Source organism: Mus caroli, unplaced genomic scaffold (genome assembly GCF_978045245.1).
Source record: "Mus caroli unplaced genomic scaffold, Mus_caroli_1 scaffold_14, whole genome shotgun sequence".
NCBI classification, from domain to species: domain Eukaryota; kingdom Metazoa; phylum Chordata; class Mammalia; order Rodentia; family Muridae; genus Mus; species Mus caroli.
In genome coordinates, this window is record NW_028227269.1 from 17,913,467 (window position 1) to 17,938,163 (window position 24,697).

The 24,697-nt window shown below is 43.8% G+C and overlaps 2 protein-coding genes across 2 annotated transcripts in view; both read left to right on the forward strand.

The window, feature by feature from the left end:
- The window catches only part of LOC147001146 (hippocalcin-like protein 1), a 51,293-nt gene that overhangs the window by 18,415 nt on the left and 8,181 nt on the right, over positions 1-24,697 (forward strand). The gene's annotated exons all lie outside the window — the stretch shown is intronic.
- Positions 1,187-6,760, forward strand: LOC147001147 (uncharacterized). The gene is made up of 4 exons (XM_085830383.1): positions 1,187-1,216; positions 2,889-3,015; positions 3,218-3,278; positions 4,772-6,760. The coding sequence occupies exons 1-4, from the start codon at positions 1,187-1,189 to the stop codon at positions 6,024-6,026; spliced, it is 1,473 nt and encodes a 490-aa protein (XP_085686509.1). The 3' UTR covers positions 6,027-6,760.

A 24,697-nucleotide genomic window follows, 5' to 3' on the forward strand; every position in this document is an offset into this window, starting at 1 on the left:
GCCCAGTTAGGGAAACAGTTTGCACAGACAGGAACAGCTTAAGGGACATGCCCTGCTCTGGATGTTGGGGACCCCATGAAGACTGAGCAGCACATCCACTACATATATGGTGGGGGCCTCCGTCCCAGCCTCTGTGTGCTCATTGGTTGGTGGCTCCATCTCTGAGAGTCTCCTAGGTTCCAGGTTAGTTGACTCTGGGGGTCTCCTCATGGCCTTCCTATTCTTTCAGAGGCCTTCAATTCTTTCCCCAACTCCTTTAAAATACTCCCTGAGCCCTGTCCAATGTTAGGCTGTGGGTCTCTGCATATGTTTCAGTCAGATGCTGGATGGAGACGCTCAGAGGACAATGATGCTAAGCTACTATCTGCAAGTATAACAAATTATCCTCAGTAATGCCAGCCTTGATGCTTGCCCATGGGATGGGTTACCAGTTTGGCAGGGTATAGTTTGGCCATTCCTTCAGTCTCTGTTTCAAGTTTCTGCCTGCCTTACTTGCAGACAGAACAAATTTTGGGAGGAAAGGTATTTGGTTTTCTTGGTGTACTGAACACTTCACTGGTGGTTCTGCCTGACTGCAAGATGTCACCTCTTCATGGCCCATAACTCAATGCTTTATATCTAAGCTGAGATCACCTCCCTAGCCACATTTGTGCCCTCCGATTCATATTCTCAGGCACATTCCACAGATGCCTCCACCCTAACCCTCCCATCATCTGCTGATTTCATTTCATTTTCCTGGCTTTCTGGACTTCTCTTGTCTCTTACCACACCTGTTCCTAACACTCCTCTTCTTTCTTGACTAACATCCCATCCAGTTTTCTCCCTTCCACCTGCCTCTTCTGTCTCTTTCATACCCCCCTTTTGAGTGAGATTCAACCATGCTCATTTGTGCCTTGTCTTGTTTACTGTCTTTAGGTCTATGAAGTACAGTGTGGGTATCCTGTACTTATGGTTATTATTCACTTGTAAGTGAGTATGTACATGCATGTCCTTTTGGGCCTGAGTTACCTCATTTCAGATATTAGTTTCTAATTGTACCCATTTCTCTGCAAAATTCATGATGTCCTTGTTTTTTATATCTGAATAGCATCCCATTTTGTAAATGTAACATGGTTTTTGTGTCCACATTTCAGTTGAGGAACATCTGCATTCTTTCCTGTTTCTAACTTTTATAAATAAAGTGGCTATGAACTTAGTGGAGCAAATGCCCTTGTGGGTATGTGCCTATGAAGGTACCCTAAGTGTAGCACTTCCTCCTGCTTGTTTGTTTTAAATTAATGGGAGGAGTATTCACAGTGTTTCCTCATCCCACAATGGAACCTTAAACAAAACCTGCTGCAAATGTGGTCCAAGTGAGGCAGGGTCCTTTAATTTAGAAGTCAGACTTCACAGGATCATCCACATTGTGCCGCTTCTGGAAACTGAAAGATGAAAATACCATGGTCATAGATTCTTTCTCTATGGTTTCAGTTTAGCACCACTCTAGCCATCTTTTGACAGTCAGGATCCCAGGGAAGACTCTGTTTGAGTTCCTTGCTTGTAAGTGGTGAGGTTGATGCTTGAGTTGCATTTTGTGACCACAGGTTGTGGAGAAAACTAACGCATTGAGAAATCTGCCATGGAGAGATGCTTACAGGGAGATGAAGTACCCAAACTGAGAGATGTATGAGAAGTTACAGGAAGAGCACCATCTATGCCTTTAGGAATTGAAGTCCAATGTGTTTGAGACAAAGCTATAGGATTTGATGTTTGCCCTGCTGTTTTTCTTGCCTTTGTCCAATCTTCTCTCACTGTGTGCACATTCCTATTGATTGGAATGGGAAGGGGTATTCAGTGCCATTTTATGTTGGAAAGATATAACTTGCTGTTTGATTTTGCAACTTTGCTTTCTGATGTGGCTGTCAAAATATTGTTTTGAGTGTCAGCAGAGACTTTAAACATTTGAACAGTTCAGGAGCATTTCTAGATTTATCTTGGGGAAGATGAAAGTGTATATACACTCAAAATTTTCCATTTTCTTTCTTTCCTTTTTTTTTTTGTTTATCCTGTAAATTAGATATTCATTATCACCCTGATCACTGTCCCTACTCTAGGTCCCTGCCCTCATAGACTCCCTCCTCCCAATCTCCTCTGTTTCTCCTTTGAGTGGGGTTGGGGCCCCCTATGTACCCCGTGGGCACATAGATTATAGTCTATTTTTTAGGATGGCATATGCTCATGACATCAATACTGCCTGAGGCTTCAGAGTCATTGGATTTTGGGTATTGATGTTTCCCCAAACTCTTGTGTTTGTTTTGAAATTTTTAAATAAATAGGAGTGTTTTGCCTGTGTGCGTGAATATGAATATCATTACTTCTTTGTAGGAACTGTAGTACACAACTGAGTTCTTTCTATCATTTTTGTCTCAGTGGTTGATTTTTGCAGTGGAGTAAGGGTCTTAATATGTTACCTTTGCTGTCCTGGAATGTGTTACATAGAACAGACTAGGATCCAGCTCAATGACTTATACCTGCCCGTGACTCTGGGATTAAAGACATGAACACATACACCCTGCTTGTCCGTGATTTTTCTCGTTAGTGATTCTTCTTACAATTTCTGGGATGTGTCCTCAGAACTGTTGATCTGTTTTACCCTACATCTCCCTCTCATTGGAATTCTGCTCGAAAGACTTTACGCTATTTATTTAAATTTTTCATAAGCAACACAAGTGAACCTTCAACTCAATTTCCTTTAAAATGTTATGGTACTTAGATTATAACTTCTGTGTCAGGAAGTCAGTGGAGGAAGCACCAGAATTACATGAATATATGGTCAAGGAAGCGTACATTTACTTTACAGTGATGTCAGTACCATGCTTTGTGATGTACACATGTATGGGACATTTTAGGATGCAGTGACTTATGATGATGTGCATGTGAACTTCACTGGGGAAGAGTGGAATTTGCTGGATCCTTCCCAGAAGAGTCTCTACAAAGATGTGATGCTGGAGACCTACTGGAACCTCACTGTTATAGGTATGACTGTGAATTTTCTTTTGCTTTTCAAAATAGTGGGAAGACATGTCTCTTGGTGAGTGATGGTGCTCTGTTATTACAATTGAGAACAAGGAAGACTGAGCTGAATAAATAGTGTCCAGTGAAGTGAAAATTCACAGTATCTTGAATTTTGCCTCATTTCCAATACTGTATCATTCATTTTTCTGGTACTGTCTTTTAGGCTACACTTGGGAAAACCATCATATTGAAAGACATTGTCAAAGTTCAAGAAGAAATGAAAGGTAATTTTCACGTGAAAGCTTGTGCAATTATGCCTCTAAGGAAATTTTACTATGATATGGAAGCTCTAAATCAAAGCAGGAGTGTAAAATGTCAATACTTGAAGTATAACTATAATTACAATTTTTTTAATATTTATTTATTTATTGTATATAAGTATACTGTAGCTGTCCGCAGATACTCCAGAAGAGGGCATCATATTTTGTTACAGATGGTTATGAGCCACCATGTGGTTGCCGGGATTTAAACTCAGGACCTTCGGAAGAGCAGTCTCTGCTCTTTATCACTGAGTTATCTCTCCAGCCCTAATTATAATATTCTTTAAAAAAATGTACTGCCTAGATGTAGTTATGTGATTTATTTAACAAAGCATTCCTTTAAAAAAAAAAAAAGACGAGGAAACATTGCCTTAAGAGACACCTTTATTCAATTTGTACCTCTATTAGAGCTATACTGATCTGACAATGTGTATAGACTCACAAGACTTAGATATTGCACATCGAATAGTGATAAGTATATATGCAAAACCTTCCGATAAGCCAATAATCCATGGGAAAGTTGGTGATACTCATATTCTTATAGTGAAATTGATCATTTGTTTAGGGTACAGTTTATGAGAGTCAAGAGTGTTGTCATAGGAAAAACCTTAATTCATATATTACACATCTATGAGGAACAAAAGGTCAAACAGCATGAATGCAGCATGGAACCTTTCATCTGTTACTCTTCTATTAATATATATATATATCATGTGTCACAATGGATAAAAGCCATGTGAGCATAGGGATATTGAAAGAAGCAATGTACCGCTTTCTATCCCAGAACTGTGAGAAAATATGTCAGATTCCATCTTTGGTAGACATTCTGAATATGATAAAAGTTTGCAATGAATTGGTTTTCTAATTTTACTGGGAACTTCCCAAAGCTCACACTGTAGAAAATCTTTATGGGTACTAGGAATTTGTAAATTTTTTTGTTTGTCCTGGTTCACATTCAAATGTGGTACAATTCACGTACAGGAAAAATTATGAAAGCAATTACTGTTATAAAGCTATGAGTTGTTCTATTTTCCTTCTATAGATGAAATACATCATATAAATATCCCATATAAAAAGGATGTTATAAATGTTAGCCATGTAATAACCATCACAGATATCTCGAAAGATGCAAAACAACCCATAATGAGGGAGAACACCATGAACATATAAAGTGATAAAACCAGATGATCTGGTCCACCTTTATCAGTAGACCAATTTGTAAACTTTATTCATCTTGATGAAATGATTGAACAGGGAAATTAATATAGTAACCATATCACATGTGCCAATTTTCATTGCAGGTATGTAAGCAATCATAGTGGAGAGAAACTCTATGAATGTAATGAACGTTCTAAAGTCTTTTCATGTCTCAGTCATCTCCAATGTCATAAAAAAAGACAAATTGGAGAGAAAACATATGAACATAACCAATGTGGTAAAGCCTTTCCAACACCCAGTCATCTTAAATATCACAAAAGAACCCATACTGGAGAGAAACCCTATGAATGTAATCAACGTGGTAAAGCATTTACAAGTCACAGTGGTCTCCAATATCAAAAAAGAACACATACTGGAGAGAAACCCTATGAATGTAATCAATGTGCTAAAGCCTTTGCAAGACCCAGTCATCTCCAACGTCATGAAAGAACACATACTGCAGAGAAACCCTATGAATGTAATCTATGTGGTAAAGACTTTGCGGTTCACAGTCATCTCCAATATCATAAAAAAACAAATACTGGAGAGAAACCCTATGAATGTATTCAACGTGGTACAGCCTTTGCACTATGCAGTAGTTTCCAATGTCATAAAAGAACACATACTGGAGAGAAACCCTATGAATGTAATCAATGTGGTAAACCCTTTGCAAGACCCAGTCATCTCCACCGTCATAAAAGAACACATACTGGAGAGAAACCCTATGAATGTAATCAATGTGCTAAAGCCTTTGCACAACTCAGTACTCTCCAACGTCATAAAAGAACACATACTGGAGAGAAACCCTATGAATGTAATCAATGTGGTAAAACCTTTGCAGGTCACAGTCATCTCCAATATCATAAAAGAACACATACTGGAGAGAAACCCTATGAATGTATTCAATGTGGTAAAGCCTTTGCACTATGCAGTAGTTTCCAATGTCATAAAAGAACACATACTGGAGAGAAACCCTATGAATGTAATCAATGTGGTAAACCCTTTGCAAGACCCAGTCATCTCCACCGTCATAAAAGAACACATACTGGAGAGAAACCCTATGAATGTAATCAATGTGGTAAAGCCTTTGCACAACTCAGTACTCTCCAACGTCATAAAAGAACACATACTGGAGAGAAACCCTATGAATGTAATCAATGTGGTAAAACATTTGCACGTCACATTGATCTCCAATATCATAAAAGAACACATACTGGAGAGAAACCCTATGAATGTAATCAATGTGGTAAAGCCTTTTCACAATATGGTCATCTCCAATGTCATAAAAGAACACATACTGGAGAGAAACCCTATGAATGTATTCAATGTGGTAAAGCCTTTTCAAGTCACAATGGTCTCCAATATCATAAAAGAACACATACTGGAGAGAAACCCTATGAATGTAATCAATGTGGTAAAGCCTTTTCACAACACAGTCATCTCCACCGTCATAAAAGAACACATTCTGGAGAGAAACCCTATGAATGTAATCAATGTGGTAAAGCGTTTGCATGACCCAGTTATCTCTAATGTCATAAGAGAACACATACTGGAGAGAAACCCTAAGAATGTAATTGGTATCATGTGCAAAGTCAGAAAACTAAATGTACTGGAGAGAAGCCCTATGAATGTTATCAATGTGGTAAAGCCTCTACAGGTCACAGTCATGTCCAGTATCATAAAAGAACACATACTTTCCTGATATAGCTGTCTCTCGTGAGGCTATTCCAATACCTGGCAAACACAGAAGTGGATGCTCACAGTCATCTATTGGATGGAACACAGGGCCGTCACTGGAGGAGCTAGAGAAAGTCTCCAAGGAGCTGAAGGGGTCTACATCCCTGTATGCAGAACAACAATAGAAACTAACCAATACCCCCAGAGCTCATGTCTTTAGCTGCATATGTAGCAGAAGATGGCTTAGTCTGCCATCATTGGGAAGAGAGGCCCCTTGGTCTTACAAACTTTTTAAGCCCTAGTAAAGGGGAATGCCAGGGCCCAGAAGTGGGAGTGGGTGGGTAGGGGAGCAGTGTTGGGGGAGTGTATAGGGGGACTTTCAGGGTAGCTTTTTAAATGTAAATGAAGAAAATATCTAATAAAAGATCGAAATGTAAAAAAAAAAAAAAACATACTGGAGAGAAACTCTATGAATGTAATCAATGTGGTAAAGCCTTTGCAGGTCACAGTTGTCTCCAGTATCATAAAAGAACCCATAATGGAGAGAAACCTTCGAAACCTAATCAATGTGATAAAAGACTTTTGACAAAGTTATTGTCTCTATAATCAATGTGATAAAGACTTTTTACAACTCTATAGTCTCCATTATTTTTAAAGAACACATAGAAGACAGAAACCTTAGGAAGGTAATCGCTGTTGTAAAGCATTTGATGTCACGGTCATCTAAGATGACATAAAAGATCACATACAAGTGAGAACCCACGTGAATGTTATGAATGTTGTAATGCCTTTGCATGTCATAATTCTTTAGGCACACACAAGACAAACTGCATGGCAGAGAAACCCCAATTTAAATATTTGCTTTTCTGAGAGTTGGTTTGGTCATGAGATCTGTTCCTAGCCATTGAAAGGCTGAGGGAGAAACCCTCTGAGTATATTTAATATGGTAAAGCCTTTGCACAATTTTGTAGTCTTTTTCATCATGGAAGAATTTGAACTGGGTAGAAACATTGTGAATCTATTTAGTATGGTGAAGCTTTTTCATTGAGCTTCTTTTTATGTATATACTCCTTTTTATGAGACTATTCATACTGGAGACAGATGCTATGAATGTCAGCAGAGTGGTAAAGCCTTTAAGTTGTTGGGTCCAGTAAGGCTCAACACAACTCACACACCAGGACAATGCAAAGGATAAGATTTTATTGGGCTGGGTTGTGGTGGTGCACTCCTTTAATCCTAGCACTTGGGAGTCAGATGCAGGCAGACTTCTAAGTTCGAGGCCCACAGGTAGACTTCTAAGTCTACAGTGTGTTCGAGGACAGCCAGGGCTACACAGAGAAACCTTGTCTGGGGAAAAAAAAAGGAAAAAAAAAGAATTTATTGGAATTAAGTCACTACTGATCAGTGAGAGACACAAAAGTATACTCAGAAGTTTATCTTCAAAACCCCACCGCCCACATGCAACCTGAGACAGAAAGTTGTATAGCTTTCAAACACAAAAACCTCAAAGTCCTGTGCCAACTTACAGCTACATTTTCTCCCAAATCAAAACTTGTTTTTATTGAATGAGTCAATAAATGGTGATTGCTAACTCCTTGTATTTTGTTGTTGTTGCAGCTGCGGGTGGTGTTGGTGTTGGGCTGTGTGTGTGCTTTCCCTTCTTTTGTAGACAGTAAGAGATTATTTACTACCTGTGTTTTCATGTGTATCCTTTACTTCCTCGGGTTAGATTCTACCTCTATCTCTTTGTGTTGGTCAGTATATTTAGAGAGAGGTTGTTTAAATTTGAGTTTATCGTGGACTATCTTAATTTTTTTCATTTACGGTGTAGTCATTTTATTACATATTAAAATCAAGGCATCTGTTGTTTCTGCGGCGCATGTGTACAAACCCTTCTGGCGTCTACAGACTCCAAGGAGAAGACATCTGTGATCTTAATAGATCTTCCTTTATGTTTTTCCTGGCTTTTTACCTTTGCAGGTTTTAGTATTCTTTCCTTGAACTATATGTTTTGATTATTACACAAGAAGAGACTTTATTTTTTGGTCCCTTCTGTTTGGTGTTTTGATGATTCTTGTGTTTTCTTTTTGTTAGGAAGCTTTTCTTCTATGATTTGGTTGTCAATACTTTCTGAGACTTTGAGGGAGCATTCTCCTTCCTCTCTTCCTAAGTATTCTTATGTTTAGTCCTTTTACAGTGTCCTGGATTTCCATGATATTTTATATCAGGAAGATTTAGACTTAATATTTTCATTGTCTGATTTACCCATTCCTTCTATTGCTTATTCAATGATTGAGATTTTTCTTCCATGTCTGTGTTCTGTGGGTGAACCTTGCCTCTGTAGTTCCTTTTTGCAGTCCTAAATTTTTATTTTTACTATTTCCTAAGATTTAGTTTTCTTTTTTGTTTCTATTTCCACTTTTATGTATTGAATAGTTTTGTTTACTTCACCCGTTGGTGTGTTCTTTCTGGACTTTATAGGAATTTTGGCTTCCTCTACTTTTTGGTTTGTGTTTTCCTGGACTTCTTTGTGGAATTTATTGATTTCCTCCAATTTTTTTCTGTTTTCCTGGATTTCTCTAAGTGATTTGGTCATTCCCTCTTTAAGGTACTCTGTCATCTCCATACATTTGGGGCTATAGTGTTTTTCTTGTAATGTAGCTTTGTTGGAATATTTAAGACCTTCTTTGACAATATAAATGAGCTCAGAGTCATTAGCCAGAGAGTGATTAATGCTGGTCCTTATTACATTATCGAGTACCAATGTCATGGAATGGAATGGCGCTATCTAAGCAAAGTGTTCAGCTTAGATTTAATCAGGTGTGTGATTGATTCCAAGGTTGTTCTTTCTCCTTACACTGGACAGGGAGTCAAGTGAGGCACTTTTTGAAAGAGTTACTTTTTGTGAGACACCTGTTTTTATCTCTAACCTTGAAGTCACCATTAAAAAAAAAATAGAGCTGATGGTGACAGGGTGAGCAACTTTGTAATTTTCCAGCGTGTATTTATTCATGTCTTGTGCATGAAGTCAGACCAGATTGGTAGATATGTAAATTGGGGACTTTAGCTTGGTCCAAGCAATATTGAGTTTCTTACTTTGGAGATATGTCCAATGCACTTTCAGGGTTTAGTCAGCTCAGATGATTATGACACAGGCCTTATTAGCTGTGTCATATGATTATTGGCTGTAGTTGTGTGTCATGTGACAGATCATAGTAACTGATATTGCACACAGGAGCCAGGTCAAAGAATATTGAATTAATGCCATTTTTTTCTGCCAGATAACACACACACACACACACACACACACACACACACACACACACACACATATATATATATTCAATTATGTTTCAATTTTTCCTTTTTTAATTAATTTTTTTATTTATTTAAGTACGTCCTGTTCCTGTCCCATTGTGGACAGAGAGACATGTACCTGGGGTAATGAACCAGCCCCTGGATGCTCCTTGGTTTTTGGCTGGGAGGTCTGAAGTGTCCAGGTTAGCTCACAGATTTGTTCTTCCTATCTGGTTGCCATCCTCTTCACCCCCTGAAGTCAGTACACTGACCTGTCCTTATGGACATTTCCCCCTATGACAATATATATATATATATATATATATTTCTATATCTATCTATTCATCTCTATATCTACATATCATCTATAGATCTTCAATCTATACATCTCTATATATATCACCTTTAAACCTATATATCTACATATCTATACATCTATATGTATATATCTATATATACACCTATCTATACACCATATATCTATACATATATCATTATATATTCATATATATATATATATGTATATATAAAAGTCTATCTATAAGTCTGTCTATATGTTTAGCTTGATGTAGCCTTGTCTAAAAGGACTGTTATGTTCTAGGTTTTAGACGTTCAGCCTGAGAGGGAACAGTATGAGTAACATTTGATCTAATACCAGATCCTCGACTCTGGACCCATATTTTACGATAATTTTGGGGATTATGATTACATCATTCCTACCTCCTGTGATCATCAGTAAACACATCTAATGCCTGCAGCTGGCAAGAAGAAAGGTTGATGGCATTTCAGTTCCCGGACTTGGTGTCTTTGGAAGAGACCATGAAGGAGAGGGAAGAAGAAGCGGGGGAAAAAGGTCCCATGGGTGGATGGATTGGGAGAGCATGGCCAGGAGGGCTAGCCTGAGAGTATGAGCAGCCTGGGCAGAATATGGCAAGTGAGCCGGGTGTGGTGGCACTCGCCTTTAATCCCAACACTTGGGAAACAGAGGCAGGCCGATTTCTGAGTTCTAGGCCAGCTTTGTCTACAATGTGAGTTCCAGGACAGCCAGGGCTATACAGAGAAACCCTGTCTCAAAAAAATAAATGAAACAAAACAAAAGAATTTGGTGAGTGATATCTCATAGTTCTTAGTAAAGAAGTAGAGAAATTAGCATAGAGGAATGGTATGTGCCCCATGATGTTGCTTTAATGCTTATAATCATTATTAGTCATAATCATTATTTCTTATTTTATTATTTCATATTATTTCACATTATTGTTTAATATGTTATTACATCATATTAATATTATTTCTTATTTTATTATTTCATATTATTTCTCATTTCATATTATTTATTATTACTATTTCTTATTAGTAGTTTATTATTCTCTTCGATTATTATTATTATTATTTAATACCTCTATAATTTATGTGGTGGTAAGAAATCCACAAGTAATATTTACCACAACAACTTGGCTGTAAAAATAGCTTGTACCCAATGACTGAAATGCAATTGAAAGTAAGATGTGATTTTGCACACTTGTAACCTCAGAACCCAACAGACAAAACAGAAACATGGTCAACACTTATTTTCCTGCGATAAGAAACAGTTATTTTCTTCAGAGGAAGAAAGTTCTCTGGGATCTCTGCTAATAAGGTCACACATACACACACACACACACACATAAGCACACACATACCTCCACACAAACATGCACACATACTACATACATACATTCACACATATACACACACACACCACACATAAACATACATGCACCACACATACACCAAACACACACATAAATATGCCCCCACAAAAACACCCACACACATATATGCCACTTACATACATTCACATATATATATATATATGCACACACACCACATACTTATATTCACACACATATATCACACATACACATGCACACACACAACGTACAGCCACACACATACACACACCACACATACCCCTACACAGTCACATACATTCATTCACACATATATACATACACCATACATACATTCACACACATGCACACACACATACAACCACAGCACATGTACACACATAACATATACATATATTCACACGCATACATACAAACACACCACACACACCTCCCTTTTTGATTCTGGTTCATTTTGCTTAACAATGATTTCTAGTTCCTTCTGTTTCTGTGCAAGTATCATGATTTCACTTTTCTTCCTGACTGCATGAAATCATGTCATGTATACACCCTGTGATCAGTTTGGTTAACAAGAATGAATGCATAAAGCAGGGCCTGGGCTGAGGAATTTGCATTGTGGGTGTTCCACTTAGCCAAGAGTGACATGGAATGTCCCAGAGTCTCTTCTCCCTCAGTGAGCCCCTTGGAGCATGGCTCTTGACCAAGGTTGTGGTGAAGGCAGGATGAGGAAATCAGTAGATGACATTGTTTGTATACCTACTTGGCTGGTGATTTCTGCTGCAACCACCAGGTTGTGTGTCTGATGACCTTCCACAGGTTCCACCATCTGCCTGCACTTTGACCCCATGAGTGTCAAATCAGAACTCCTGGAAGCTATTGAATCTTGGGGCTTTGAAACACTTTGAGAAAATATGGACAAGGTGGAGCACGGGGTATCCGAGGTCAGTGAAGCTGGTCTGTATACATTATAGAGGACATGGATCTGTGAACCCAGAACATGCTCAAAGCATGAATGCTGTGTAGGCTGTAGACTGAGTGAGGGCAATGATTGTCCATGCTACAGACGCCCCATTCTGGTGGAGGGTGTTGACCAGATGGGCCCAGGGAATGTCTCTGTGCCTGTCTCTCAATGTTTCTATTAATCTAAAACGGCCCTAAAGTCAGTTAAAAATATATATGGGACCCAAGGAGATGAAGGGGTTTGCTGCCCTATAGGAGAAACAGCAATAGGAACCAACCAGTACCCCCAGAGCTCCCTGGGACTAAACCACCAACCAAAAAGAAACCCATGGCCCCAGCTGCATATGTAACAGGATGGACTAGTCAGTCATCAATGGGAGGAGAGGCCCTTGATCCTGTGATGGTGCTATGCTCTAGTATAGGGGAATGCCTGGGCCAGGAAGCAGGAGTGTGTGGGTTGGGGAGCATAGGAAGGAGGGAAGTGATAGGTGATTTTCAAAGGGGAAACAGGAAAGGGGATAATATTTGAAATGTAAGTAGTGAAAATATCTAATAAAAAATACATATGGGGACTGGCAGGGTGGGTCCCTGCTTAAGAGTTCTTACTGTTCTTTGAGCAGACCCTAGTTCAGTTCCTCCCATGTTGAGAGGATCACAATCACTGGTAACTCCAGCTCTGGGGGATCGGGAACCCTCATAAGGCCTCCTCGGGCACCTGCACTAACGTGCATATTCCCACACTAATGTGCACATATCTGTTAGGGATGTGCATGGCTTTTCTAGTCCAGATCTTGGATTTTTGGTCTGAGTCTGAATTCAGGTGCAGTCCTTTGTAAAGCACTGAGTATTGAGTACCTGCTTTGTTTATAGCTCCTGGCTAGGCACTGATGCAAGGTAATGAATGAAGTGATGCCCTCTTGACTTCATGGTGTTCAGTCAACCTGGCTGGGTGGGAGGAGGGCAGACACACAGTCTCCACCACTATCCTTAGTCTGCAGAGCAAGGGGAGTCCTAGGTCCTCCTGCTCTTTAGAACAGACTCTGGGCCAAACCAGTGCTTGGTTCAGTAAGAACATTGCAAGTATGATCATTGCTGTGAATGGAGAGACTGTACCATAAGGGGAAACAGAGACAGTGCTGTAGCCTAGAAAGAGAAGTTGTGCTCGGGTGACAGGACTTTCCTGTCCCATTCTGACTGCCACTTAGCTCTTGAGTCAATTACTAGCCTCCCTGTGAGCCCCATCTTCCCTCTCGAAGAAATGGAGGTAACACTGGGCCTCCCTCCTTGGTCTGTCCTGAGGATCTCAGGGGACAATGACAGCTTTGAGTGAGGTACAAGACTATTTAGGAACATCCCATAATACTGTTCACTGGAAAGAGGCCTCCAGTCCCCATGTGGGGAACAGACAGGGAGGAAAGAGATGGCCTTCAGGGCTGGCTCTACAGGGTAGCTAAGTAATATTCATGATGCTGACTGTGTATCTTTGACCAGATTGGTGACGGTAGTGTGCTGTCTGAGTTGGGATATATTTTTACTCCATGTGTACATTTTCTATGTGCCATTTTCTGAGCCAGCGAAGCACGTCTGGGCAATATGGGCTTTGAAGAAAAGACCTGGCTCTGGCACTCCCAATTAGGTCCAGAGCAGGACCTTGGGCGCTCCTTTGAGCCTTCCCAAGCCCAGCCAGGATACTCTATCAAGCATCCTAATGACCTGAAAAGAAAAAGTTCTAGGAGCCACACACAGCTGCATCTGGATAGCCCAGTCACCTGAATCCATAGAGCAATGGCCATGACCATCACCCACATTGGCTTTGTGACAATGTTATTCCAGCTGAGGGTGACCAGTATCTCACCAGGCTTCTGTTAATGGGGATCATAGGAATTACACACACACACACACACACAGAGAACATGCATACACAAATGCACACATAGTACACCCGTGCATACTGACATAAACACACACACATTCAGCTTCACTTGGGCACTTGGGATAAGTGAAGGGATGTTGTGAGCTCATCCATGTGCCAGTGCCCTGTGATCTGTGGTCTTCTTTTCCACGGGCATGGTCTAGCAGCTTGTCGAGCCTGTGCATCATCCCCCAGTGGTTCTGATCCCTGCTCTGCCTTGGCCTCCATTTGGTCCTATATAAGTCACCCCAAGGCCAATAGGCCTGCAGAGCATTAGAGCTGTGAATGAAAGGGGTGCCATTTGCAGAGACTGTGGGGACAGTCTATTCAGGGATCTCAGAGGACAGGTCATGAAATGGAGGCTGAGAGGTAAGAAGAACCCTGTAAGTACCAGGATCAGCCAGGCCTACTTAACCATGAGGCCAGCATCACCACCATTGTTTCAGAGTTTGTGCATGTTTCATGGTTCTTTCTAATCCCAATGGCTGCTACCTCAAGAGGTCTGCAAGATGCAGAGGCAAATGTCAAGTGGTACTTCTGTCCCTGGCTCTAGTAAAGGTAGCTAGTTCCCTAGAGACTTAGACCAGGTGTTTCCAGCAGACCGGGGAGTGGCTGGGTCTCCCTCACCCATACCCCCAGCCCCAGACACTCAAGCTCCTATAGCATTCATAGAGGGAATTTCATGGCACAGGGTGTCCTCAGGACTTCTGTGGGTGGAGTTCCTTTCTGGCCTTCATCTCCTGGAGGGAGGGGATATCTCCTGCTGCCTTTTTCTTCACTCCCCCACATTCCAGACACTCTGTCCAGGTTGTCAGTAAGTCTGAAGGAGATAACCAGAAAAAGGCCCTTGTGTTCAGAAAGAGGGTCTTTGGGTCCCCTCAATGGAAAATAAACACAATGGAATATGGTGTGCACTGCTGGGGCTAAAGAGAGCAGTTTCTGAGTCTGTATGACTGAATGTCACCTCCATATATACCTCCAGGCCCCAGGGTCCTTGACTCCAGATGCCATCCATGCACAAGTGTATGGTAGGGTCCAGTCAAGCCTGGAAACTGATGTCTGGAAGCTGGAGCAGACAAAGAGGTCAGAGGAGTACAAGTTCTAGCCTATAGTGGCTCTTCTCATCCTGGGGCCCTTGGATGCTTTGGTGTACACCCAGTGACTCCTCTGTAGCCAAACACACCTGGGCACTGAATGAGGAGAGTCTGGGTCAGATAGTTCTTAATCTTATGTCAGAACTTTGCTATATAGTCAGAAGTCAGAGGATGATCAGTAGAAAGATCCCTCTGATGATGGGCACCTCCTCCATTCCCACCCACCTGCCTGTGGATGAAAGCATGTACAAGTCTGGGGCACAGCCTTCCTGCTAGCTGTCTACCTTGGCAGTCAGTATGGCTGTGCTCAGCATGTGTTAAGGATATACTCTGTCCCCAGTGATCTTGAGGGCTCTGGCTTCTAATGGCAAAGAAAAGCAAAGTAAAGCCTGGGCCTTTAATTCATTATATAATATTGGAATAAGTAATGCTGGAAAGCGGTTAGGCTTAGAAGGTTGTGTGTAGAGGCTTCCCTTTTCGTCAAAGTATTCCAGGAATGCTAAGAGATGTGAGCTCGGAGAGAGCCTGAAGAAGGTCTGGGAGCAAAGGCCCAGTGGCAGCCATCGGGATGGATACCGAAGCAGTGGAGATATTCGTGGCCTGAGAGGATGGGAAGATGGGTCAGGCTGATGGGGTGCAGTGAATCTCTGCAGCTCAGAGCTCAACATGTACTGAGTGACAGCTCTGCAGTAGTAGATAATGACCTGCTCCCTCCCTCCCTAATTTCTCCACATGTTTCTCCACATGCTCCCTTTGTGTCACAGTGACTCACCTCTGAGCACAGTGAGGCTTCCTCTGAGCATCCATCTTTCCTGTCCACCAGTCAGCATCTTCTCCATATGCCCAAGTTTAGGGTCATTCGCTCAGCACATCTTCAGGCCAAGTCCATGCATACTTGGTAAAGGTGGCTGGATGAATGAATGAGCAAAGGACTTGTATTGCTGTGTGTAAGAATAGCGAGCTCCCAGGGCAAATATCTTCCGGAGTCTTATGTAGTGCTCTGAGGAGTCCTCCTTCTAACCGCTCTTCCTCCTGTGCTATCACTGGAGCCAGGAGGGATGGGAGATGGGAGCCTCTGAATAGTAAGTGAGGTAACACATCTCTGTGTTGGTGAAGGGGTGTTCGGGTGTGTGTGTGTCTGTAAACTTTGCAAGGTGTATGGTATGAAGTGTGAGCCACTGCCTGAGGGTCCCTAACACTCACACTCCTATTCCCAAGCAGTAGGCATGGACTTCCCAGGATACCTGCTGCCATGAGATAAGGGGCCTTCCTCCTGAAACCCCATCCCTGTGTCTAGCAAGCCCTTGGTCTTGGGCCCCTGTACTAGACCTGCCCCTCAGCAACAGGAGCCTCTGCACTCCCTGCCCTGATATTTGCCTGGCTACATCCTTCCTTCCCTCCCCTCATTTCCTCTTTGAAGTACAGGAGTTAGGACGTCACTGGCCCTACCCATGGATGCTTCCATATCACAGTGACCCCAGGCTCTTTACCAGCACAGAATACGGTTTTTAATGGCACTACACTAGGTGTGACCTGCAAGAGAAGCTTTTCAGGTCGGTGGTTTCCCTCCTCACAGGGTGCTGTACTCAGATGGAGCTCATTGAGGAAGCCTGTGGTCTTTCACAGTAAAAGTCCTCCAATGTCCCCACCGAGCATTTGCCTGGTGGTTCAGTTTGTCTCTGTCTCCTCATAGCTTCTGTTTCCCTTCCTTTCATAGAAATAGGCTGTAAACTCCACACACAGGGACCTTCACTCTTGGTTTACAGCTAAGGAGACAGGACTCAGAGAAATCAAGGTAGCAAGAACATATGGCTAGAAGGGAAGGCTGTAGTCAGGGATTGACCCAGGGACCACCAAATCTGGATGTCCCATTGCAGCCTGACATAGTAAAATGCAGTTCCTTTTAGAGAGGGACACACAGAAGTTCAGTCACGCGCAATGAGAGATATTCTACCCTGCTGTATGCTAGGCCTGCCTCAGCACTCTTGGGTTACTGCTGCACCCTCACAGGAGTGTTGGGTGCTGGCTACTGGCCAGGGCAACCTGAGTCATTGACCATGCAGAACCAGTCCTAGAGGCCCCGTGCCATTCCCCTGGCTACTGGGGAAAGGCCATTGCTGGCTTCTTGGCCTGCAGCATCAAAACAGAATTGATATGACCTGTCATCCCAGCCAATCAGGAGCCCATGTGCGAGTCATTCCATAGCTGGCTCATGGACCCCAAAGAACCTGCTGCATCAAGCCTGGGGCCAAAGTGCCAACCTGATCCTCGGTGTTGAGCAGCAAGGAAGAGAAGCCTATTCTGGCTCAATCCTACCAGGACTGATTGCACAAGACGTCCATCTGTAGAGGGACTGTGGGAATGAAATGGAGGTCTCTGCCCTCTCCTGCTTGCAGCAATGTCTTTCATATCCTTCAAAAGAGCACTTAAGTCATGCTGTGCTCCTGTAATTTCAGGAGACTGAGGAGTGTCTTGAGTTCAAGGCTGGACTGGGTTGTATAGAAAGACTCTATCATAGCCAGATGGTTGTGAGGCTCTCCTTTAATCCCAGTACACATGAGGCAGAGGTAGATGGATCTGTGTGAGTTCCAAGCCAGCCTGGTCTCAGAGGGAGTTTCAAGACAGCCAGGGCTACACAGAGAAAAGACTGTGTCACATGAAAATGGGAGGGGGAGGGGGAGGGAGAGGAGAGAGAATAGGCTGGAGTTGGCTACGACTGTTGGTAGAATGCTTGCCTAAGATTCACTGAAGTCTAAAGTCTATCTCTAAGTGCACCACAAAATGCATTCCTCCATGAGTCTCTCTAAAAAAACTGAGGGGGGCTCAGTTGGCCCCTGGATAACTTGTCTTACCTTAGCCAAATTTGTGGGCCTACGAGTGGGCCCTCTGAGACCCTCAACTAGTGCCCGTCGGTAATTGGACAGCCGTTCTTTCCCTTGTGCTGTGTTATAATCCCACTGAGGACGAGTCAAAGGAAATCCTTTGTCTATCTCGACCAGGGTCTGTACTGGCCGACCGGCCCCTTCTCGGACGTTCTTCCGTGCCTCGAGGAGAATTTTTTCTCTCTCCTAGGTGGTGTACAGGGTTTGTAGGAGCTGTTGGCAACCATCCCAGGTAGGCTGTTATGAGTACATCAGAGACTCTATCAACCCTTTAAGCCCTGTAGGATTTTCTGAGAAAGGGGGGTGGTTTACTTTCCAGTCATAGACATCAGAGGAAGAAAAAGGCCAGTATTGCAGAAGCTGTGGAACGTTCTGGCTGGCAGGGGGAGCTCCAACAGCCCTAAGGGGAAGTGCCACCATAGAATCGGCTGGCCCCTCGCTGGGTGCTCCCCGCTGGCTTCTTGTTCCTGCTGAGGGACCTCACTCCCAGATCCCTAGAACCAAAGGTGGAGCCATGGAAGCTGAGGGTTGGGGTACAGGTTGGAGAACCAGGGGATGAGGTGGTGGTAGTGAGTCAGGCCATTCAGGGGGCCACTCTATATCTGGGTGGATTTTAGAAATGGCCTCTGGCTGCGGTGGAGTAGATTTTTTGCTGCCTTCTCCAGATAGTAGTTTCGATTTCCCCTTCTCAGCATTCTCTCGGACCATCAAAACCTTGGTACCTGGACATAGGGGTGGGAGAAATGGATGAACCCACGCAGGCAGAAATCGCGCTAAATCTTCCAACACTGTGATGTACAGTTACTGGTCCGGGTGCAATCATGGTCCTTCCTGAAAAACTACGGCCTTTACAGTCCTAATGGTGGGGAGATCACACGTTCCTTCGGAAGGCCAACCCACCCCAAAAGTGGGCCATTCTGAGGTATAGTAAGTCTGCCAAGGTTTCTTCTTAACTATTACTGATAGATTTTGCCCTCTTGCCCTAACGTCCGTCCGTCCAATGGTTCTCAGTCAAAGATAATGGGGTTGAGACAGTCTGTCCCATGACAAAAATTGGAAACAGAGACAAAATGAAGACAGAGACAAGGGACACTAGAACATCCAAGCACACTCATCCCTGCCTGGACCTATACAACCAGCCAAACGCGACCTCTGACAGGGTGGGATTCCGCGTCCACTCCCGTTCTGGCAGAAAGAGCACCTGATCTCCCTCACTCTGCCAGAGGACTTCCTCCAGGGTCACCCTTGGAACGTCTTCCCAGGGTTGCAGCTTGTGGACTCAAGACATCTCCTTCCACAGCCACTGGACCCACACGGACCTCAGCGGCAGCTGCCAGAATACTAAAACTGGAAAACCGACACACAGATTCAGTGGCACCGCACTCAGACACACCAAACTCACACAGACATACCTCCAAGGGGTTTTCTTGGGGTTCTGGGTGCTCCCAAATCCCGGATGAGCCCCCAAATGTAGGACTCCCCCCATATGGTAACCCCTACTCTAATCCAGGGATAGGGTGCACCCGTGAACACGCAAGAATCCTTCTTGTTGCAATACACACGCGGCTTTATTGGCAGATCTCTGGGCCGACATGTACCTCACACAAAAGGCAGGGGAGTCGACTCCGAGTCTCCAGAGCTAGGGGTTTTTATGAAAGAAAAAGGGATAGGGGTGCAAGGAATTTCAACAAAGGTATGGGATTGGCTCATTCAAACATTAACAGTAAGATTACATGTCAGCCAAAGGGCATCAGGACCTTGTTCCTGTGGGCTGGTGCCTTATCATTGTTCACATAGCAACCAGTTGTTGTATGACATTACCCCGGCGCCAAGGGGCAGTAGACAGAGAGGAGGTTCCGATCAGATGGTGTAAACTCAGACAAAATAGCCTTGCCTGCATCCTTGCATTCTTTTTCATCTTTACAGAAGAGCCCTGCCCTGGCATATGGGCTCCTAGACAACTCTTTTACATGAATCACAAGTTACAAAATCTCATTTTCCTTCACTAGCTGAGGCATGTGAGACAGCTTACCACTCACTGGAGGCTCTGTCATCTTCCAAAATCCCCTCTAGGCCTTCAGTTTTGGCTCTAAATTCCATCTTCTTGGCCAGAGCACCTAGTTGTCCTGCCTAGGAATGTGCATTTGTAGTGCAGGGCACTCGAGAGTAGGGACCACAATCCAGCATGACTCAAGCATCTATACTTCAAGAACCCAAGAGACTGGAAAACACCGAAGCAGGTCCTAACTGTCTGCTCAAGTATGGGCTTCTCTGGTGATACACTCTCCCAGTTAACGGGGTGTATCTGTCAAGAAAGAGGATAAGGTGGGGTTAGGGGGCTTTCTGCTTCTGGGAGCCTGCTTTCTTGTTTTTCTTGGAGGATTATTTGGCTATCTTGCTATATGACTGTTGGTCCTCTGTCCCAAGTATCTGTACTGAATCCTTGTCCCCTTTGGAGCGAAATAGGGGTCACTGTTACTGACTGCAGTAGCTGAGAGTTCCTGTGGCTCAGGGCTAGCTGCTGGATATTGAAGAGTCTCAGCAGCACTTAGCATTGTAAAGGTGTGTTTTCCTATCTGGGTGTAGTGGAACATGGCAGGGCGGGAGGACTATGCTCCATGGAGTCCCTCCAGGACTGAGGCTTCTTTACATAGAGCCCTTCTTTACTGGAGTTTCCGAAAAGGGTCAATCCTACCCTCTCTTCCTCCTTATCTCATACTGCTTATGCCATTAGTTCCAGGTGCTTAAGATGGCCAGACACATTCCTATTGTCACCACCCTTTCTTTAAATGACATTGCATGCAGGAGAAGATCTTCAAGCCATTGCTCCTCAGAACCAGATCCCGAGGCTCAGACCCTTCCTTTTCCCTTTTCTACATCCCATGAACCCCCAGCACCTCAGGGGTAGCCCTGAAACATGGATTGAATGTTCCCTGGTAGTCTCCATCCTCCTGATGCTTATGCCTTGTTCTTTGCATCCACAGAGGGTCACTTGGGATCTGCTTCAATGTGAGCTATGTCAAGGTTCTTCCTGCCTCCAAATTAGTATTAGTACATCCTGAGAACAAGGGCGTGTGTGTGTGTGTGTGTGTGTGTGTGTGTGTGTGTGTATGCAATAACCACAACAGCAAGAATGTCCAAAACCAATGCAAAGCATGAATTCTAATTAGCAGCCTGATACCAGGGAGGAGACAAAGTCTGGGCAGAGGCACAGCCCTGTGTTCTGGAGCTCCTACCTCCGAAATATTTGGTAAAGAGCAGATCTTCAAGCCATTGGGAAGGGAATGAGAAATAAGGGAAACGAAGCCTCTCCTCCATTATCTCCAAGGCTGTCTGCACTGCAGCCTCCTCCCGGCAGATATCTGCAGAGCAGGTACAAGGAGTTTGGCATTCTAGTAGCTTCTGTTAGATGACAAATCACAGACACTGCAGTGATGTGTGTTCAATGAGGTGAGTGGATGCTGCGTGTGTGAGCTGGACACCACGGGTCTGTGGCAAGGCTGTCGGGTGCAGGACTGTTGATCATGAAGAGGAGCCACAAGCACAGGGCTAGCTATGGTGGCAATGCAGCTGTTTACACATTGCACTCTCTGGGACAATACCAGCACAATCCCATACCCGGGTATCCTGGAGTCAGGTCCTGGCTCACTTAGGAGAGGTTCTGCAGCTCTCTGATGGTCAGTTCTCTGGTTAGCAAGATGTATCTGATGGGTGACATATCTAAGTGAACTCCAGGCCAGAGACACATTGTAAGTTTCCCTGTGTGAATGGTTCAGTGCTGAGGGCCTTGGAGCTACATGGATTCACTGGGTACAGGTCTTTTCTCTCCAATACTAGTATTTGAGCAGGGGACCCCATACCTCCCATCTTGGTCCAACCTGGCTTCTCTACCTTTTACCTGCTACCACCCCAAACTCTGCCCTCTTTTCTGGGGTCTCCTGTTCACATTGTTTCACAGTTTTGTCTCCTGCCTGAGGGCCTGCCTCTGACAGTAACATCCTAGTAGCCACCTCCTGGGCTCAGCTCATTGTCCCTTCCTCTAGGTACTCCAGTTCCCTTCTCCCTCTCATGCCCTCCTTTTCCCTCTCCCTCATTTCTTCCTTCCTTTCCTCCTTCTTTCCTTCCTTCCTCCTCCCCTCGTTCCTCCCTTCCTTCTCCATCAGTATTCCTGGATTGTCCCCAGACGTCTTTTTGCACCTCTTTTCCTGCTCCACTAAGGGATTCTTTGGACCAACCACCACCAGGTGTACCACCCTCCCACTGTTGGCTGCTCCATTCTTACCTACAGCTCCGCGTTCCCAGGGTGGCTTCAACTTTACATGTGTTTTGTTAATTGAGTTTCCAAAATGAATTACCTACAATAAAACCAGGGCATTTCTATCCCTTCCCAAAGAGTCATGATATGGTCTTACTCTATGTTGGGGTGTGGATTAGAGCCATGGGTAGTGGGTATCAATGGTGGGCAGCTCATCTGTATGCTTATCCTAGGCCTGTGGTGACCCCTCAGCCACCAGCAGTCGCATTTGTCCTCTTAGGGCAGACTCTCTGTGGCTGGAGAAGTTGGTATTGTGTGCTCCTGTTCAGAGATGGATGTAGCTAGCTTCTGGGGGTACTTCCAGCCAGCACTGGCCACCCTGTCAAGCTCAATGTCCAGTGAACCAGGGAGAGGTTGGCTGACTCGTGGTTGAAGCCCAGGCTGTAGGTGATAAGGAAAGTGGACACTAAACCGTGGTAGAAGCAAGGCTGTGAGATAGGAATTGCATGTGCTGCCAGTGTAGAAGCTAATACGGGATTGTATCGAGGAGAAGGAAAGATATGGAGCAGAAATCCAAAAGGGCAATGAGGCCTGAATCAGGTGAGAGAGGCGCGATCCCAAAAGTCAGAGGCAGAAGGAAATTCTATTTATGGGGATATGTCTGAGGACAATCTGGAGAGTATAGCCAACAGTCTAGAGAAAGTAAAAATGAAGGTAGAGCCTTCAGGGCCAGGGCCACCGTGGCCGCGTCCGTAAGCCCCTGAAAGAGGATCCAGGTGTAGTCTGCATTCAGAAACCTGGAGGGAACTGGGAACCCAGTGCTTTACTGTATTTCAGGATGCACAGGGAGGTCATCATCATGAGCCGCTTGATTGGAAGATTGTTCAAAGTATAGAGGAAGGGGTTCATACTTACAGTGTCAGTGCTGCTTTTGTAAGAGCGCAATTAGAGAACCTGCACCACTACTGCATGTCTCCAAGCAATTGGCAGAACCTAGCTCTCGCCTGCTTGTCACCAGGCCAATATTTAGACTAGAAGGCATTTTTCATTGAGTTTCTTGCCGAGCAAGCAGCAATAAATGCTGGCAATGGCCATCCAGCCTGGGATCAAGACATGCTGCTGGGACAAGGGAGATTTGTAGCAGCTCAAACTAATTATCCCATCCAAGGGTACATTTTGACTGGTTGTTGGAAGGGCCCTGACCCAGTGTTTGTTTGGGAGAGAGGGTCTGTTTGTGTGTTTCCCCAGGATCACCGACAACTGCTGTGGATCCCAGAGCGGCTGACCAGAGCAATTCAGGACAAGCAGAGCCATGAGGACATGGATATTCCTGTGGCTGGGAATGGTCCTGCTAGTGAGAACTGAAGAGCTACATTGGGGAATTATGCCTGTGTTCCCGAAAACCATGCCGTTGACGCATTCAGCACAAGTGTTTCCTCAGTTCTTTATATCCTAATGCTTTGCTACAATTGCCTTTTTTTATCATGGGATGGAGAGATAACTCCAGTGAGGGAATCTATGCTGCTTCAGCTAAGGGGATTGTTGTGTTTTCAGATGGTTCAAAATATTTCACAGATGAGTGATTGTGTTCAGCTGTATCTACTAAAGCTAATGCTACCTGGTTCCGAGGGTTGTGGCCTGCCAGTATATCCAAGGGCAATAGCACTATACCCTCCTAACCTAGATGGGCCCCTTTTTTGTAGGAGTGTTCGCAATTCCCTTCCACCTTGGACCTGCTGTCAATCTAGAAAAGTACCTTGGGCAGTGAAGAATTATTTTTCATTTTCCCCTTATATAGGTACAGTCCATAATAGTTCCTTTTTAGAGTATAATTGGACATATCAAAATCCAGCTCAAGTAGGAGCTAGTAATCCTTTTAATGTATGGTGTTAGGTGGGGTGAATGGTAGTTGCACTGATCTTCCCCCCTTAAGCATGGTGGTGGGAGGGGCCTGGGGCAATGCAAGTTTTTATTGGAATGGTTCTAATGTGTTTAAAACTTCTGTATTTCAATTTGCTGGACGGAGGAATGCTTCTTTTCAGGCTACACCTGTTTGTATGTGGCCTCCTTTTGTGTTTATTGTTTATAATGGTAGTTATGAGAATAATGTTGTTAATTGTAGTAGTGATATTTGTTATTATAGTATGTGCTGGAATGCATCTGAATATCATTTAGCTGTTGTGACTAGGATGTCTCGCTTTGTACCTTAGCCCTTTCAGGCTCCTTCTGCTATGACTTTGTTTGGACCTAAGAGGGATTTTTGGCATTGCTGCAGTTATTGTCACTGCTGTAGCAATCTCTGCCACCACAGCCACCGGTGTGACCATATCCCTTACAAACTGCCGCGGCTGTGAATAATTTAACCGTTGATGTAGCAGAAGCTTTGGATTGCTGTCCGCTGTCTCCCGCTTGAAAGAGTGAGCTGGAATTGATGGACTT